The 20,311-nt window shown below is 33.1% G+C and overlaps 2 protein-coding genes across 6 annotated transcripts in view; one reads left to right on the top strand and one right to left on the bottom strand.

Annotated features, from left to right (window-relative positions):
• The window catches only part of Smr (Smrter), a 512,335-nt gene that overhangs the window by 429,326 nt on the left and 62,698 nt on the right, over positions 1–20,311 (top strand). The gene's annotated exons all lie outside the window — the stretch shown is intronic.
• Positions 219–3,274, bottom strand: LOC137249710 (uncharacterized). Its single transcript, XM_067781481.1, has 2 exons — positions 2,520–3,274; positions 219–2,418 (listed from the first exon to the last, which is right to left on the bottom strand). Exons 1-2 carry the CDS (start codon positions 3,020–3,022, stop codon positions 849–851), a joined length of 2,073 nt encoding a protein of 690 aa, XP_067637582.1. The 5' UTR covers positions 3,023–3,274; the 3' UTR covers positions 219–848.

Raw genomic sequence — 20,311 nt, 5'->3', positions numbered from 1 at the left:
ACAATTTTGCAAAGGTTTTTCTGTTTTTTTACCTGGGGTCTTCATTTCATAGCTCAGTTGTGCTCCCATTGCGTAAGCAAAAGGGTAGTCACTTTCTATTTTTCGAGACCCATGTTTTATACTTACAAACATTGAATCAAAGTCTGCCCTCTGAAAGTTCAAAATATTCAGTGCAATCTTTTATAGCACAATATGAATTTTTATTTAATTTGCTTACTTCACATTTTTTATAATTCTCTACACTTTTCTGTTTTTTATTACTTCAGTGCTAGATTTAATTATGTACAATTGTTTTTTAATTTATTATTTAAATTGCTATTAAATTCGTGCATTTTCAAGCACTAATATTTTCTTGCTCAACATTTTTTGTTTAATTTAATAATTTGGGAAAAATTTAAGCAATGTGACATTGGGACGGCAAAGGGTACAGCTAGTTGAAATTGTAAATCTCTTCAAAGCCTTTTCCCCCCTGAGTAGGACTCGAACCTGCACTCCTGTAATGGCTCAACTATTAACTCAACCACATTCAGCCAAAGCCATGTCTTTGTTGTTATGCAACTTCTGCCAATTGTCTTCTTTGCATAGTTTATTCTTTGGATCTTACTTTCTTTGTATGCTAGCTTCATTTTAAGAACTGGTTTTGCTCTGTTATATTTTTGGTTCAATTTATTGATTCTGAGATTAGCAACTGCCATTATACTTAAGAACTAAATCAACACATTATTTTGTGAATTTGTAAACTTGAGCTTAGAAAACTTTGTTTCCTCCTATGAAACACTTTGCACTGCACAGTGCTCTTGTTTTTTTTTTACGTTTTCTTAACCTATACTTTTTTTGTTCCCCTTACACTAATCCACGTTCTTTTCTGACGTTTTTTCGCGCTTACTTTCACCACCACTATTTTCACGCTTATTTGCCGCATCTGCCGCTGCAGCCGCTTCCTCGTCTGCATGACACATTTTCCGGTGTTTGTGCACAAAGTAATAGCTAGGGAATTTACTGCCACAAGTTTTGCACGGATAATACTGTACATTCATATCTAGTGGACGCACTTCACGACGCAGCAGTTCGTTCGCGCTCTGTTTGTTTGTTACAATAGGCAGCGCTAGGCTAGCGCTGTTGTCGCGCGTTAAATTATAACCACTATTTGTAGCACCGTTGTGTGCTGATCTTGTTGCACCTGCTGTTTTGTCATCACCATCTGATGCTGCACTAGCTTGATTAACTTCCAACATTGCCGCTGCTGCTGCACAATTAAGACTCAGCGGGTTTAGATGACGCTTGGCATGTTTTTGATAGCAATATTGTGATTTAAAAGTATGCTTACAATAAACGCAAACATAAATTTCACTGTTGGCGCTCTTGCTGTGCTTACCAACGCCACCAGCTGACAAGCCTCCTCCACCGCCTCCGCCACCACTAGATTCACTATTTTCCGATTCTTCATTAGCTGTGGCTAGCTGCCGCTGCTGACTAATCGCTTTTGCCATTTGTTGATGAAATGATAGTGAAACGCTTTGTTGCGTGCGTTCTGGCATGACTGCGTAATCTTCTGGCTTGTGACCATATGCTGTATTTAATATGCGCCTAAAACGTACTGGACCGTCACAACTTGCCACATCTATGATCACTTTAGAGCTTTCATTATTATCTAGCTGTGAAGCTGGTATAGGCGCTTTCGCGATTTGTAAACCAGAAATGCGTGAACTACCAGATTTGTATTGCGTTCGCGTTTGCCTGCGACGTTCGCGCTTACTTGTTGTATTAATAGCGTTACCTCTGTCGCCTATGACAGTTTTTGTCTTATGCCGCTCTGCACGTTCAATTTCTTTATCACGCGCAGCGCGCGCTTTTTCAAAGGGCATGGGCGGCTCGGCAACTGTAACCAGTATTTCACGCTCCGCGCTGTTTTCAAGGTGCTGCCTACTGCTGCGCGCACCAACATCTTTATCACGATGCGATGAATGTGAAGTTACCGAAATTGCGCAGTCTAAATCGCCATCTACATCGTTTGATTCTGTATTGTTATCGATGAAAACTTCTACATCCTCGTCATCTTCATCAACTGCCGCGTGTGTATTACGCACTGTTGAAGGTGCACGTTCGATTTCGATATCAATGGTGGTTGGTGGTCGCTCTTCGCTGGCGTTGCCACAGCGGTTATGCGCGACTAAGGCGACGCTTGCACCGTAGGCCTGCTGCAGTTGTTTGAAGGCGTCAATATTACTGGGCGGCGTTGCAATAGCAGTATGTGGCAGCGGTAACTGATGCGTTGCTGTAAGCGGTAAAAAGCCAAAATTGGGAACTGTAGCTTTGCTTGGTATGGGACGTATAATTTTTGTACTGCAATTAGCTGTAACGCTAAGTGGACCACTACCGGCCAAATATCCTTCGGTTTGTGCGCGCGCCAAAAATGACCTACGTAAAATTGAAAAAAGCGCGTGCTGTTTATTAGGAGATTTTGTTTTGCGGAATATTTTTTTTTTAAATAAATGCGCCGCGTCAACAATTCTACTTACCGACAAATTTCCAATGCACGCGACATATGCAGCACATGCGTCGCCAACAGCACTCCAAATATATTTTCAACATTTAAACCCAAGTAGCCAGTATACATGTAGGTAAGTAGCGGCGCAAATTGTTCCGCGGTCACGTTACTCAAATACAACACGAGGGCATTATCGGCGCCAATCATTGCAGCGCTATCATCCAGGCGTATCGCTGAGCGCAAATAACCACTATGCATACCCAGCACAATGCTATGCGCCACAAAACGTACACTAGCTGGTCCTGCGGGACCAACTTCTAGCACCACATCAGGCGGTGTTGACATAACGCTGGACGCTACCGACCCCGCAGCGGCCACAGTAGGCGGCATCACTGTGGATTCGGTATAATTTGGCGCCGTGGCAGCGCCGTTGCTATTACCACCACCTGAGTTAACGTCATTACAGTTTCCGTTGCTAGAAGCACCTCCGCTTGCGCTACCGCCAGTGGTGCCTGTTAGCCAATTGGTGAACATATTTTTTCCTCACGCGTAATAATCAGCACACTAATCTTTTTGTATGCGCGCTAATTCTTCGAATCAAAACTCAATAAAAGAGTGCGCGTGGAAAATTTTCACAAAAACATTTATGCGCAAATTAAACTTTAATATCCGCTTTATTCAATGTGCAATTTTAATTGGCCAATTAGTTTTCAGTTAAACGCGCCCCTCTTTTGTCGTAATACCCTCGCTCTGATGCGTTCTACTATGTACCGCACGCGTTCGAAATTCTTTCTGTACTGATTTATGACCATAATTGCGCGGGTTTATTTATAGCAGAACTTTAGTGTGGCATACATTCAGGCGTACAGCCTTGCTGTATAAGTTTAACATCATCACTACCATCAGACAGCAGCAGCAGGCAAAAAGCAGCGTTTCAATAGCTACATCTTCGGCCATCGACATTCGTGCTGTCTGTCGTCCTTTCATATCATAGCTATTATGAGCGCGCGTCATGTGTATGTTGGTTGTGTACGCATATTTTACTGCTTTAATTGGTGTCCCTTTTGGCTTTCACAATGTAAACGAGCACAGACACAGGAACAAACACGTTTACAAACACATATTTAAGAAGTATGTGCCTCCTGCACTTCAGCCCCAATTTCATTCCCAATAGTCGCAACTGTCGAGTGTAAATTTTCATATTTTCGACCAATTTGTAGGATTAACTATAGTCTGTATTTGGTTGGCTATGTGTGTATGTGAAAGGATTTTAATATTTGCAGGTGAGCAATATTATATGTTCTCCAATGTAAACAGAGAGGAAATGTGAGCAATGAGAGAGAATAGTAAAGCGAGCAAAACCTTTTCGCTCGGCTATAAGAATGTGATTTTTTATTATGACAGCAAAAGAATTGTTCGAAAAAATAATGTGACTTTAAACTGGTAGAAAAAAAAGTTGCTCTGAAAATCTGAAAAGCAAAAACCTAAGAAAATTAAAAATTAAAAAATAGAGAAAATAGAGAAAAATATTAACAAGAAAAATATTATTAAGTTGCTTAAATTAAACAAAATAACATAAAAAAATAACAATCATTTACTTATATACCAAATATTACAACAAAGCCTAAAAATTCAATTTTTTTAAACTAAAACTACACAGTCTACAATAATAAAAAACTAGTAAGGAAGGCTAAGTTCGGGTGTAACCGAACATTACATACTCAGTTGAGAGCTGTGGAGACAAAGTAAGGGAAATCACCATGTTGTAAAAGGAACCTAGGGTAACCGTGGAATTTGTTTGTATGACATGTGTATCAAATGAAAGGCATTAAAGAGTATTTTATGAGGGAGTGGGCCATAGTTCTATAGGTGGACGCCATTTAGGGATATCGCCATAAAGGTGGATCAGGGTTGACTCTAGAATTTGTTTGTACGATATGGGTATCAAATGAAAGGTGTTACTGAGTATTTTAAAAGGGAGTAATCCTTAGTTCCATAGGTGGACGCCGTTTCGAGATATCTCCATAAAGGTGGACCTAGAATTTGTTTGTACAATATGGGTATCAAACGAAAGGTGTTAATATGAGTCTTTTAAAAGAGAGTGGGCCTTAGTTCTATAGGTGGACGCCGTCTCGAAATATCGCCATAAAGGTGCACCAGGGGTGACTCTAGAATGTGTTTGTACGATATGGATATCAAATTTAAGGTATTAATGAGGGGTTTAAAAGTGAGTGGTGGTAGTTGTATAGGTGGTCGCCTTTTCGAGATATCGCCATAAAGGTGGACCAGGGGTGACTCGCGTCAATAAACCAATCCAATTACCATGTTTGATCCCTCTTTTCGTATTTGGTATAGAATTATGGCATTTTTTTCATTTTTCGTAATTTTCGATATCGAAAAAGTGGCCGTGGTCATAGTCGGATTTCGTTCATTTTTTATACCAAGATAAAGTGAGTTCAGATAAGTACGTGAACTAAGTTCAGTAAAGATATGTCGATTTTTGCTCAAGTTATCATGTTATCGGCCATACGGAAGGACAGACGGACGACTGTGTATAAAAAATGGGCGTGGCATCAACCGATTTCGCCCATTTTCACAGAAACGTCATAAAATCTATTCCCCTACCAAATTTCAAAAGGATTGGTTAATTTTTGTTCGACTTATGGCATTAAAAGTATCCTAGACAAATTAAATGAAAAAGGGCGGAGCCACACCCATTTTGAAATTTTGTTTTACTTGTGTATTTTGTTGCACCGTATCATTACTGGAGTTGAATGTTGACATAATTTACTTATATACTGTAAAGATATTAAATTTTTTGTTAAAATTTTACTTAAAAAAAAAATTTTTTTTAAAGTGGGCTTGGTCCTTCTCCGATTTTGCTAATTTTTATTAAGCGTACATATAGTAATAAGAGTAACGTTCCTGCCAAATTTCATCATGATATCTTCAACGACTGCCAAATTACAGCTTGCAGAAGTTTTAAATTACCTTCTTTTAAAAGTGGGCGGTGCCACGCCCATTGTCCAAAATTTTGCTAGTTTTCTATTCTGTGCCATAAGTTCAACCCATCTACCAAGTTTCATCGTTTTAGCTTTCTTTGGTAATGAATTATCGCACTTTTTCGGTTTTTCGAAATTTTCGATATCGAAAAAGTGGGCGTGGTTATGGTCCGATTTCGTTCATTTTAAATAGCGATCTGAGATGAGTGCTCAGGAACCTACATACCAAATTTCATCAATTTACCTCAAAATTTACTCAAGTTATCGTGTTAACGGACGGACGGACGGACGGACGGACATGGCTCAATCAAATTTTTTTTCGATCCTGATTATTTTGATATATGGAAGTCTATATCTATCTCGATTCCTTTATACCTGTACAACCAACCGTTATCCAATTAAACTTAATATACTCTGTGAGCTCTGCTCAACTGAGTATAAAAACTATATTAAAATAACAAAATAATAAATAAAATAAAGTTATTAATAAAAAAACTTTAATTATAAAAATATTTGCTATCCTCAATATGGTACAAAAAAAGAAAATTTCAGGCAAAAATGTAAACACCATAAAAATATAAGTATCAATAAAAAATACTTGTACAAAATATAAAAAAGAAAAAATAATGGAAAAACTCTTGAAGTAAAAATAAAAAGATTAGGAATAATTAGAAAACAAATTAAGTGAGAAAAAAAATATAGGTAAAAGAACAAAACGTAAAAAAAAAAAAAATTAAACGAAACAATTTTATTAAAGAAAAAAATTAAAAAAATTGCAAAAAAAAATTAAAATTATGAAAACTGAAGAATAAAAAAATAATAAAAAAGAAACAAATTAGAACTAAAGAAAAAAATATTAAAAAAATAAATAAAATTTTTTTACTCAAAATATTGAAAATAAAAAAATTATTAACATAATTTACACATATGGACATATGATTCTGCAAAACCTAAACCTAAGATTCGAACCAAGAAACCTAAAAAATAAACCAAATGAAAAAAAACTAAAAAAAAAAAATAGAAGTTGAAATAAAGAAAAAAATTAACAAAGAAATAAAAATAAATAAACAAAAAAAAAAAAAACAACAACCTACTACAACGAAAAAGAAATTTATCTAAGCTAAAGAATAAACAAAATAATTTAAAACCAATCGCAAAACACTGAAATAGAAATAAAAAATAGCATTTAAAGAAATTTTTGGATTCAGACAAAGAAAATTTATATAGTATTGTAGAGAAAAAGAAAAAAATAAAATTAAACTAAAAAAAACTTAAAAGTTAAAATAAAAAAAAAAATAAATTAATAAAGAAATAAAACTAAAAAACGTAATGCAATAAAATAAATTATTTTAAGCTAAACATGAAAAAACAGTTTGGATTCAGTCAAAGTACATTTATGTAGGCCTTGTAAAACCTATACCTTGAAAAAGATAAAAATATAAGATAAAAAACAATAAAAACTAACAAAAATTTAACAAAAACGAAAAACCCAATTTTATATATAAACAAGTAAAGGTGCCTAAGTTCGGGTGTAACCGAACATTATATACTCAGCGTGAGCTTCAATTGCACATTTCATTTCAGATAAATTACTTTTCTACATAACACGTGGCACCGCCGGTTTAAAAAAAATGTATCCCCATTTCCTCTTACAATAAAACTTGATAAGTGAAATATCATTGCTTGAAAACTATTTTTTGCTAAGTTATTCCGATCCCGTCCATTTTTTCAGAAATATTTTCTGCTATAGGGAAAATTTGTGTACACAATTTCATTGCGATATGTTAATTTTTCTTCGAGTTATGGCTCCCGAAACATAGAAAAATGCTTAGTCATAAAAGGGGCGGTGCCACGCCCATTTTTTAAATTTGAAGTTTTTCCTATTTATTGTTATACATAAATCCACTTGGGGAATGAAATACCATTGATATAAAGCGTTTTTTTTGCAAAGATATAGCTTATTTTATTCGTCCACGACCCTTTTAAAAATATTTTATATAAAAGTAGGCGTGGTCCTTAACCGATTTCGTTAATTTTTCTTCAAAGCATTCCTTTTAGTAAAGGCAACCTCTCTGCATAATTTTGTTACGATAGGTTTAACGATTTTTGATTTATGATTAATAATATTTGTAAAATTGATTTTATCACAAGTGGGCGGTGTCACGCCCATTTTACAAATTTTTTTTAAATTTTTATCAAAAGTCTCAATATCAGTCCACACGTCAGATTTCAACATTCTACGTGTATTATTTACTAAATAATCAGGTTTTTTGTGTTTTCCAAAATGTTATATATATAAAAAGTGGGCGTGGTTATCATCCGATTTCGCTCATTTTCTATTCTGGGTCCAGATAAGCTCGTGTGCCAAATTTGGTGAAGATATCTCAATATTTACTCAAGTTATCGTGTTAACGGACAGACGGACGGACGGACATGGCTCAATCAAATTTTTTTTTTCGACACTGATGATTTTGATATATGGAAGTCTATATCTATCTCAATTCCTTTATACCTGTACAACCAACCGTTATCCAATCAAAGTTAATATACTCTGTGTGCAAAGCACGCTGAGTATAAAAAATAGTAAAGAATAAAAATAAATAAAATATTTAAAAATTAAAATAATTTACTCAAAGATCTTCAAAAAATCTTACCATATATAAAAATTCTTAAATACAAAATTATTAAAAAAATTTTACTAAAATGAAATGAAACCCCAAAAAATTTGTGAAAAAATTGCAAAAAAAAAATATGAAAACTGCAAGTTTAATAAAAACCTTTAAAGTAAAATAAAAAAATAAAATGTTCACCACCTTAACTCTTGTTTATTCCACTCTCAAACACTTTCTCCAGCATCCGAGCACATTAAATACTCGGGCGCACGTTCTTCTCTTACATTTTCACTCGTTATAACAAAAACTTCTCACTAAACCATCAATTTGCTGCAATAGCTGCAGTGTTAGTTTGTTTACTTTTAATTGCCTTAAATAACTGCATCAAATTAATCCAATTTGCATACAAATCGTTCTACTGCATGTTGCAAGTGTATGTGTGTGTGTGTTGAATTGTAATATCACCCTCAACTATTTACGTTTATAAAATTTAACATATACACACATACGTACGTTTTTTTTGTAAAACCCTGGGTCGTCGCGTGCGTCAACAGTTGCTTTTTCTTCTTTTTTTTAAGCGTGCCGCATTTTCAAAATTTTTTCTTGGGATCAAACGAGGAACACGCGCTCTTGCTACTGCTTGTTATTTCTTACATACAAATGTCTTGTTTGTTTGCATCACACCACCCTCCTCATATTAACATGAGCCATGAGCCAATTAACATGAGCGCGCAATATTTTTATCATATTTTTTTCTATTGCTAGTGTTAAACGCCTTAACTTATATGCCACGTTGTAGCAACGGCGCAACCGTGTTCTTGATTTGCTGCCTTTGCGTGCTGCCTGTTCTTCGCTGCTTTGCTGTACTCTATCCGTTGGCTATTATGTGTGTGTGTGTGTGTGCGAGAGTGTGCACACTTTTTGTGTTCAGTTGTCAAATTTACAAAGAATTTTTACTGCCGTTTTTGCTACTTTGATTTTCGAATTTTATCTTCTTTATTTGTTGGTGGACTTTTGTTGTTGGATGGTGTTATTGGACAGAATTCGCTTTCAATTGCCTTAATTGATTTGTTGTACGCTCATTTTGTTTGTGCTATCGAAAACCTTTCTTGTTGTCAAATATATTTGTTCTTTGAATTCTTATTTCTTTTCTGGGGTTTCTGACTGCCTTGTGTGGTTGACTTTTATGCACTTTTTTCTTTTCTGTTACAGGATTGTGTTTTACCATTTATTTCTTAGCTTGGATATGTTTAGTTCTTTAACTGCTCTGTGTGAGGTTTTTGTGTTCCTTGCATAGTATCTACTTTAGTCTCATATGCAAAATTGGTAAGCCAACTTCCATTTTTTTATTTCTTTATACTTTTTCAATACTTTTTCTTTACTTTTTCCCTTTCCCATTTCTTGTCACTTTTCATAATCGATTTGTGTCAGCTTGAGTTGATTTTAATTACTCTTTGCTGTGGCTTGAGGTTTCATTTGGACATGACGTACTTAGTATTTTTCTTCATGTGTCCTTATTCATGTTTGTTTGCGCTTTAGCCATGGTTGGTTTCTTGATTATGATAACGGTTATACTTGTATGTTTTTATCGTACACTTTTTATTTGCCTATTTTTGTAAATTAGTACGTGTGTTTACATGCCCTTTTTGACAGCTCAAATAGTATTATCGCTTGAGCTATCTTAGATCGTTTGAATTGGTAACCAAATACGTATTTGTAAAGAATGGAGTACTCACTTCAAGAAGAAGGAGTAGATTTGGTTTGATTACATATCCTTGACAATTTTATTTTTAGCTTTATTATGTTAGGTTTATTTATTTTGTTAGTCAACAAACCATCTCTATATATAGACACCTATTTTCGCTCGAAGGCAATTTAAAGAAAAAGATTTACATGTATTTAATTAGCGAAACATGCTTATATTGCTTTATACAACTTTTTTTTGTTGTTATTGAGGCAGATGTCTCCATCCTCTCAATCATATGAATGCTCCGCTGGACGCTTTGTAGCATGCCTCTATGTATTGCTTTTTCTGTTGCTATTCCTTTTATACACAATTAGGGTCATATTATATGTTTTTAATCCAAATTGTGTGGAATATTTTCAGGCGTGCTCAACAGAACTTGATCAGTAACATTAAATTTTTAGCAGTGCGTTATGTAAATTTACAGGCCTATATGTAAAATTAACATTTTCTTTACTGTAAATTTAACATTGTTTTTTATACCTTTCATGAAAATGAAATGGTATATTAATTTCGTCACAAAACCGAAAATTGTAAGTCCTTAAAGGAAAATAGATAGACCCACCATTAAGTATACCGAAATAATCAGGTTGAAGAGCTGAGTTGATTTAGCCATGTCCGTCTGTCCGTCTGTCCGTCTGTCCGTCTGTCTGTTTGTATGCAAACTAGTCCCTCAATTTGTGAGATATCTTGATAAAATTTGGTGAGCGGGTGTATTTGGGTGTCCGATTAGACATTTGTCGGAACCGACCGGATCGGACCACTATAGCATATATCCTCCATACAACCGATTTTTCAGAAAAAGAGGATTTTTGTAATATCTTACCCAATTTAACAGATTGAAGCTTCAAACTTCACCATATACTTTCGTATATTGCACATATTGTTGCCTGGAAAAATTGATGAGATCGGTCGTATATATAGTATATATCACCCACAACCGATTGTTCAGATAAGGAACTTTTCGTAATTACTGCCCCATTTTAAGAGCTAGAGGCTTCAAATTTCAACGAATGCTTAGGTATATAGCATATATTGTTGTCTGAAAAAATCATAAAGATCGGTGGTATATATAGTATATATATGGTGGTATATATAGTATATATATATAGTATATATATATATATATATATTCGCAAATTTTGGCCCCATTTTAACAGCTAGAAGCTTCAAATTTCACCGAATACTTACGCATATAGCATATATTGTTGTCTGAAAAAATCATAGAGATCGGTTGTATATATAGTATATATCTCATACAACCGATTGTTCAGATAAGAAACTTTTCGCAATTTCTACCCCATTTTAACAGCTATAAGCTTCAAATTTCACCGATTGCTTACGTATATAGCATATATTGTTGTCTGAAAAAATCATAGAGATCGGTTGTATATATAGTATATATATCATACAACCGATTGTTCAGATAAGAAACTTTTCGCAATTTCTACCCCATTTTAACAGCTATAAGCTTCAAATTTCACCGATTGCTTACGTATATAGCATATATTGTTGTCTGAAAAAATCATAGAGATCGGTTGTATATAGTATATATCTCATACAACCGATTGTTCAGATAAGAAACTTCGCAATTTCTACCCCATTTTAACAGCTAGAAGCTTCAACTTTCACCAAATGCTTAAGTATATAGCATATATTGTTGTCTGAAAAAATCATAGAGATCGGTTGTATATATAGTATATATCTCATACAACCGATTGTTCAGATAAGAAACATTGCGCAATTTCTGCCCCGTTTTAACAGCTAGAAGCTTCAAATTTCACAAAATGCTTACGTATATAGCATATATTGTTGTCTGAAAAAATCATAGAGATCGGTGGTATATATATTATATACTTCATATAAACTCTCATTTTTGCCCCTTTTTTACGGCTAGAAGCTTCAAAATTCATCAAATTTCATCAAATAGTTACGTTTACGTCATATATTTTTGAAATACCCGATTCGTAGTCATAGTTTTTACATGCAGACCACAAAAAACGTGAAGCTTTGCATCCTCACACAGATTACCTACCTATTTTTATACCTTTCATGAAAATGAAATGGTATATTAATTTCGTCACGAAACCGAAAATTGTAAGTCCTTAAAGGAAAATAGATAGACCCACCATTAAGTATACCGAAATAATCAGGTTGAAGAGCTGAGTTGATTTAGCCATGTCCGTCTGTCCGTCTGTCCGTCTGTCCGTCTGTCTGTTTGTATGCAAACTAGTCCCTCAATTTTTGAGATATCTTGATAAAATTTGGTGAGCGGGTGTATTTGGGTGTCCGATTAGACATTTGTCGGAACCGACCGGATCGGACCACTATAGCATATATCCTCCATACAACCGATTTTTCAGAAAAAGAGGATTTTTGTAATATCTTACCCAATTTAACAGATTGAAGCTTCAAACTTCACCATATACTTTCGTATATTGCACATATTGTTGCCTGGAAAAATTGATGAGATCGGTCGTATATATAGTATATATCACCCACAACCGATTGTTCAGATAAGGAACTTTTCGTAATTACTGCCCCATTTTAAGAGCTAGAGGCTTCAAATTTCAACGAATGCTTAGGTATATAGCATATATTGTTGTCTGAAAAAATCATAAAGATCGGTGGTATATATAGTATATATATGGTGGTATATATAGTATATATATATAGTATATATATATATATTTTCGCAAATTTTGGCCCCATTTTAACAGCTATAAGCTTCAAATTTCACCGATTGCTTACGTATATAGCATATATTGTTGTCTGAAAAAATCATAGAGATCGGTTGTATATATAGTATATATATCATACAACCGATTGTTCAGATAAGAAACTTTTCGCAATTTCTACCCCATTTTAACAGCTATAAGCTTCAAATTTCACCGATTGCTTACGTATATAGCATATATTGTTGTCTGAAAAAATCATAGAGATCGGTTGTATATATAGTATATATCTCATACAACCGATTGTTCAGATAAGAAACTTTTCGCAATTTCTACCCCATTTTAACAGCTAGAAGCTTCAACTTTCACCAAATGCTTAAGTATATAGCATATATTGTTGTCTGAAAAAATCATAGAGATCGGTTGTATATATAGTATATATCTCATACAACCGATTGTTCAGATAAGAAACTTTGCGCAATTTCTGCCCCGTTTTAACAGCTAGAAGCTTCAAATTTCACAAAATGCTTACGTATATAGCATATATTGTTGTCTGAAAAAATCATAGAGATCGGTGGTATATATATTATATACTTCATATAAACTCTCATTTTTGCCCCTTTTTTACGGCTAGAAGCTTCAAAATTCATCAAATTTCATCAAATAGTTACGTTTACGTCATATATTTTTGAAATACGTGATTCGTAGTCATAGTTTTTACATGCAGACCACAAAAAACGTGAAGCTTTGCATCCTCACACAGATTACCTACCTATTTTTATACCTTTCATGAAAATGAAATGGTATATTAATTTCGTCACGAAACCGAAAATTGTAAGTCCTTAAAGGAAAATAGATAGACCCACCATTAAGTATACCGAAATAATCAGGTTGAAGAGCTGAGTTGATTTAGCCATGTCCGTCTGTCCGTCTGTCCGTCTGTCTGTTTGTATGCAAACTAGTCCCTCAATTTTTGAGATATCTTGATAAAATTTGGTGAGCGGGTGTATTTGGGTGTCCGATTAGACATTTGTCGGAACCGACCGGATCGGACCACTATAGCATATATCCTCCATACAACCGATTTTTCAGAAAAAGAGGATTTTTGTAATATCTTACCCAATTTAACAGATTGAAGCTTCAAACTTCACCATATACTTTCGTATATTGCACATATTGTTGCCTGGAAAAATTGATGAGATCGGTCGTATATATAGTATATATCACCCACAACCGATTGTTCAGATAAGGAACTTTTCGTAATTACTGCCCCATTTTAAGAGCTAGAGGCTTCAAATTTCAACGAATGCTTAGGTATATAGCATATATTGTTGTCTGAAAAAATCATAAAGATCGGTGGTATATATAGTATATATATGGTGGTATATATAGTATATATATATAGTATATATATATATATATATATTTTCGCAAATTTTGGCCCCATTTTAACAGCTAGAAGCTTCAAATTTCACCGAATACTTACGCATATAGCATATATTGTTGTCTGAAAAAATCATAGAGATCGGTTGTATATATAGTATATATCTCATACAACCGATTGTTCAGATAAGAAACTTTTCGCAATTTCTACCCCATTTTAACAGCTATAAGCTTCAAATTTCACCGATTGCTTACGTATATAGCATATATTGTTGTCTGAAAAAATCATAGAGATCGGTTGTATATATAGTATATATATCATACAACCGATTGTTCAGATAAGAAGCTTTTCGCAATTTCTACCCCATTTTAACAGCTATAAGCTTCAAATTTCACCGATTGCTTACGTATATAGCATATATTGTTGTCTGAAAAAATCATAGAGATCGGTTGTATATATAGTATATATCTCATACAACCGATTGTTCAGATAAGAAACTTTTCGCAATTTCTACCCCATTTTAACAGCTAGAAGCTTCAACTTTCACCAAATGCTTAAGCATATAGCATATATTGTTGTCTGAAAAAATCATAGAGATCGGTTGTATATATAGTATATATCTCATACAACCGATTGTTCAGATAAGAAACTTTTCGCAATTTCTACCCCGTTTTAACAGCTAGAAGCTTCAAATTTCACAAAATGCTTACGTATATAGCATATATTGTTGTCTGAAAAAATCATAGAGATCGGTGGTATATATATTATATACTTCATATAAACTCTCATTTTTGCCCCTTTTTTACGGCTAGAAGCTTCAAAATTCATCAAATTTCATCAAATAGTTCGTTTACGTCATATATTTTTGAAATACGTGATTCGTAGTCATAGTTTTTACATGCAGACCACAAAAAACGTGAAGCTTTGCATCCTCACACAGATTACCTACCTATTTTTTATTTTATATTTATCTTAAAAATCGTTTAGATATGTTAAAATTTCACTAAATGCTTACGTGTATAGCATATATTGTTGTCTGAGAAAATCATAGATACCGGTGGTATATATAGTATATATCCCATACAACCGATTGTTCAGATAAGAAACTTTGCGCAATTTCTTCCCCATTTTAACAGCTAGAAGCTTCAACTTTCACCAAATGCTTACGTGTATAGCATATATTGTTGTCTGAAAAAATCATAGAAATCGGTTGTATATATAGTATATATCTCATACAACCGATTGTTCAGATAAGAAACTTTGCGCAATTTCTGCCCCTTTTTAACAGCTAGATGCTTCAAATTTCACCATATGCTTACGTATATAGAATATATTGTTGTCTGAAAAAATCATAGAGATCGGTGGTATATATATTATATACTTCATATAAACTGTCATTTTTGCCCCTTTTTTACGGCTAGAAGCTTCAAAATTCATCAAATTTCATCAAATAGTTACGTTTACGTCATATATTTTTGAAATACGTGATTCGTAGTCATAGTTTTTACATGCAGACCACAAAAAACGTGAAGCTTTGCATCCTCACACAGATTACCTACCTATTTTTTATTTTATATTTATCTTAAAAATCGTTTAGATATGTTCAAATTTCACTAAATGCTTACGTGTATAGCATATATTGTTGTCTGCGAAAATCATAGACACCGGTGGTATATATAGTATATATCCCATACAACCGATTGTTCAGATAAGAAACTTTGCGCAATTTCTGCCCCTTTTTAACAGCTAGATGCTTCAAATTTCACCATATGCTTACGTATATAGCATATATTGTTGTCTGAAAAAATCATAGAGATCGGTGGTATATATATTATATACCCCATATAAACTAAATTTTTTGCCCCCCTTTTTACGGCTAGAAGCTTCAAAATTCATCAAATTTCATCAAATAGTTACGTTTACGTCATATATTGTTGAAATACGTGATTCGCAGTCATAGTTTTTACACCCAGACCACAAAAAACCAGAAACTTTGCATCCTCACACAAAGTACCTACCTGTTTTTATTTTATATTTATCTTAAAAATCGTTAAGGTATGCAAATCTGTTCACTATATATTTCTTATCTTATACATCCGATTATTCGGAGATTACGAACGGGATAAGATTATTGTTCAGCCCCATTCATGAAAGGTATGAAGTCTTCGGCACTGCCGAAGACAGTCCCGTTCTTACTTGTTTTTTTTTTGTTTACGAATATAAATCATAAGTAGTGGATTTTAATTAGACCATTGCAACAGGCTTATATGTCAATTTCACATTCGGAAGTTGTGGAGGAATATATTCCAATTTTATTATGAAAACCGGGACATGCCTATATGTAAATTTTGCGTTTGGTTTACTGTGTACGTAGAAAATATGAAACACCTTTCGGATAGGCAATTGTCAAAAACCAATGTAGTATTTTGTTAGACTAAAATTAATTGAACTATAAAATTGCTTAAAGATATTTCTGAAAACTCGAAGTAAAAGACTTGCATTCGTTTGAAGATTTTCAATGACCCGAATTTTATAATCTTTTCGAAAAAGTGTTTGAAATTGATTTACAGAGTTTTCTTTTTACAATTTGTTGTTAGATAAATTTTGAAAATTTCAAGTGAAAAGTTTAATTTTTTTAAAGATTTCGATAATTTTTTGTTTGTTTTGTTCGTTATGGTTCAATGACGGTTTTGAAAAAAATTGTTAGAAAAAGTGGACTGTGCCACGCCCCTATTGGCAAAAATTTAAGTTCGTCTTATCCCCGCAATTGTTTGAAGGAGGTATCCAAAATTTACTATGGAGATTCCACATTTGAGTGGGAGTGAGAATGAGAGTGGGAGTGATAATGAATGTGAGAGTCAGAGTTGGACTGAAAGTCGGAGTGAGGTTGCGAATAGGACTGAGAGCGGAAGTGAGAGTGGGAGTGAGAGTTTGACTGCGAGTGGGAGTGAGGCTACAGATGGAAGTGAAAGTGTGAGTGGGAGTGAGAGAGGGCGATACTATATGGAGTAAGGAATGTACAAGAATAAGAAAAAACTACGATAAAGTTGGTGAGAAGAGGTATGAAGAGGAAAGAGGGGAAACGAGGCCAACTTTTTGAATATAGGCAAACCAATTTTCATGCAGGACAAAATCTGCCGATACACTAGTAAATAAATAAACAAAATTAGTGATAAGTTTTAGTTGGTTCTATTTTTGGGAACACCGGTGTATGCGCTTAATTTAAAACTTATTTAATCAGTTTACATTAATAATCCGCTTCTTTTTATCTGATTTTTACAATTGTGTATTTTTAATGACTTATCATTCTCAATCGGCTTCAGTTATATCGATTAATAATAAAATGCAAACAATATTTAGTTTTTTTTTAAATCCTTCTTAAACACAGACTGTTCCTTAAATAATGCAATTATGACGCAGTAATTAGATAAATTTAGTATTCAGCTTAAAAACACAAATGCACATATGTATGTATGTATGCAGTGCAGTTATATGCGAATTCACAACAGTTTGCTTCTGGGCATAAAACCTCAAAAATCAAAATTCCATTAACACTTTGATACGCTACAATGATAAAATTTATTTTATTTAATAATTTGGGAAAAATTTTTAAACAACGTGACATCAGGACGGACAAGGCGACAGCTGTTTCGATTATACCTTGTAAATCTCTTCAAAGCCTTTTCTCCCGGGAGTGGGAGTCGAACTGGGAGAAAAGGTTTTGAAGAGATTTACAAGGTATAATCGAAACAGCTGTCGCCTTGTCCGTCCTGATGTCACGTTGTTTAAATTTTTCCCAAATTATTAAATAAATTATAAAAATTAAAAATTTGCTTCAAATAAATGTTTTCATACATTTAAAAAAGCTATATGGGCAATCCCCGATTATTAAAATGATAAAATTTATTACCAAAAAAAAAAAAAAATACGTCGCCCACATTGCAGTTGTCAGTGAAGTTGCAGCGCAGGAAAAACGATTTCCAATTAAATTCGCATTGTTTCCTCTCCGCCGCTGCTCCACTGTTACCTAGAGCTGCATTCATTTTATTATTTACATTTCACTTCCTTTTTTCACTCTATCCATTTGAGTTTTTAGTCTGCTGTATTTTGTTTGCTTGTCCTTCGTACGCTGCTGTGCCAGACTGCATATCCAATATGTTTTTTTGTGCGTTGTTGCTGTTGTCTTTTTATTTAATTCAATTTCAATCATGTGTAAAAATTAATTAAAATGGCAAATATTCGTAAATTATAAATTGCATACAAATTTTAATATTTTACAATTGCCATGCGTTTGCAGCCTTTGAATTCACGGCGGGCGAAGAAGTGGGTGAGTGTCTCTTTTTGCCGCTGTCACAGCACTCAAGTGAATTGTAGTGCGCCATCACCAACCTTTTTTTTTTTATTGTTATATCGCTTACAACCATTTTCAATAAATAATTAGCGCTCATACAAAATTCGCAAAAAAAAAAAAAAACAATGCACCTGCAGTGCAACAATTCGCGAGGGCTTATGCTCCATCATATGTACATACATCGATATGTGTACATATAACCAAAAACCAGTAGAGCAACTAGTGCATTGAGAGGAGTGGAGTGGAACACACCCTGCATATGGAATTGAGTTTGGGTGCAAATCGCACGTTTGCTGTTTCAATGTTCGGTGGCGTGAGCGCATATGTTTCCACATCTTCTCTACTTGGTCAGCATGGTTTTGGCTTTACCTTTTGGCCTCCCTGCCGCCACTGTTTTTTGACTTTTTTGTGTTGCCGTCATTGTGGCATAAGGGGTCACTTCGCTTCGTATGCCATATTTAATCCTTTCATTTTAGTGATGTGACATTTAAGATTGCGCTAAAATCAACTGCGTCAACAAGCGTATCACGATGTATAGAACACTTACCTTATGACGAGTCCAAAAAATATAAAAAATAAATTTTCCGTACTCTATAAAAACAACGAGACTGTGCCTTTCTCTATGGTTTCTATACCTAGTTTCCGATTTTCATTATTTCCATGCGGTAAATACTAAAAAGGTAGTAATTGATTTATTCAAACAATCAACAAATCAGGTGTTTAGTTTTTGTATTAACATACATTCAGTAAAATTTATCCCACCGAGTTTAATTCAACCGAGTTTTTTGTCAATAAAAAATTTTGTTAAGTAACTTCAACAGAAGAAACACTTTTGGTCTCAAGTTAAGAATATTCTGTAGAAATTGCAGATTCTCGATTAATCTTAATGATTTTTCTGTAAAAAAAAAAAAAAAAGTGATTTCATTGATCGTTTCAAGAGCGAACTACTGCCAATGTTGTTCAAATGCATCAGCTACGAAGCTATGGCAGGTGTCTGAAAATTTCTTTCTTCTATTCCAAATTAAAGAAAAAATTATATTTTAATTATAGAAAAATTAAATAAAAAAACAATTGTGATAATTATTTTTACTAGGCCAAAATTCCAAGACAAAAGTCAATAAAAAAGTATAAAAAAAAAAAAAATTGTTCCAAGGTTCGCTTCGAATTAAAAAGAAAAATTGAAAAAAACAATAATTATCATAAATATTATTGTTTCGAATCGAACCTTCATCAATAGGCCGATAAAACAAAAACGAAAAAAATGAAAAAAATAAAAAGTCTATGAAGACGATTAAATCAAAAAAATTAAAAAATTTTAAGTAAAATAAAATAATAAAGCATCGAAAATGAAAGTAAAATTCAAATTCAGTAAAATGCAAAACTAAAAAAAGCCAAAAAAATTAAGGGAATTGATATGATAAAAAATAAAATATAAATAAAATTAAATACAAAACAAAACAAAAAAATTTAATGAAAACAAAGAAAATATATTTTGAGAAAAAAATAAATTGAAAAAAAAAATACAAAAAGTAAAAAATATAAATAAATAAAAAGAATTATCTCTAATATCAATAACAAAAAAATTAAATATAAAAAATCAAAAAAGTTAAAAGCAAAATAAAAAAGGTACTAAAAACAATGAATAATATTAAAAATAATAATAATTATGAAAAATAATATGTGTTGAAAAAATTAAATGTAAAAAAATTTAATAAAATGCAAAACTTAAAAAAATGCAATATTAAAACAAAAAACAAAACAACAGAAAAAAATAAAAAATAAATTTAATTGATGTGAAACAAAATTAAAAAAAATCTAGTACAGTTGAATGCAAAACAATATAAATATGGATTCAAAAATGAGAAATATATATATATTTATTTATTTATTTAATAGTCTACAAATTGAGCAATTTAAACAGCCTAAATAGCAAATAGCAGTACATTTACAAATAGTATGTCTTATACAAAAGGAATGTGCAGTGTAAAACATTAAGTAAACGATCTTAAGAGTTATAGTTACATATTTGATATTAAGAGGTGACATGTATAATTA

This window comes from Eurosta solidaginis, chromosome 4 (assembly GCF_040869045.1).
Source record: "Eurosta solidaginis isolate ZX-2024a chromosome 4, ASM4086904v1, whole genome shotgun sequence".
NCBI lineage: Eukaryota > Metazoa > Arthropoda > Insecta > Diptera > Tephritidae > Eurosta > Eurosta solidaginis.
Note: the sequence above shows the minus strand (reverse complement) of the source record. Positions and strands in the feature narration are given on the sequence as shown.

Coding starts and splice junctions, on each gene's coding strand:
- LOC137249710 (XM_067781481.1), bottom strand. CDS start 3,022: ATGTTCACCAATTGGCTAACAGGCACCACTGGCGGTAGCGCAAGCGGA. Junction 2,419..2,519: donor CGTGCATTGGAAATTTGTCG/GTAAGTAGAATT, acceptor AATTTTACGTAG/GTCATTTTTGGCGCGCGCAC.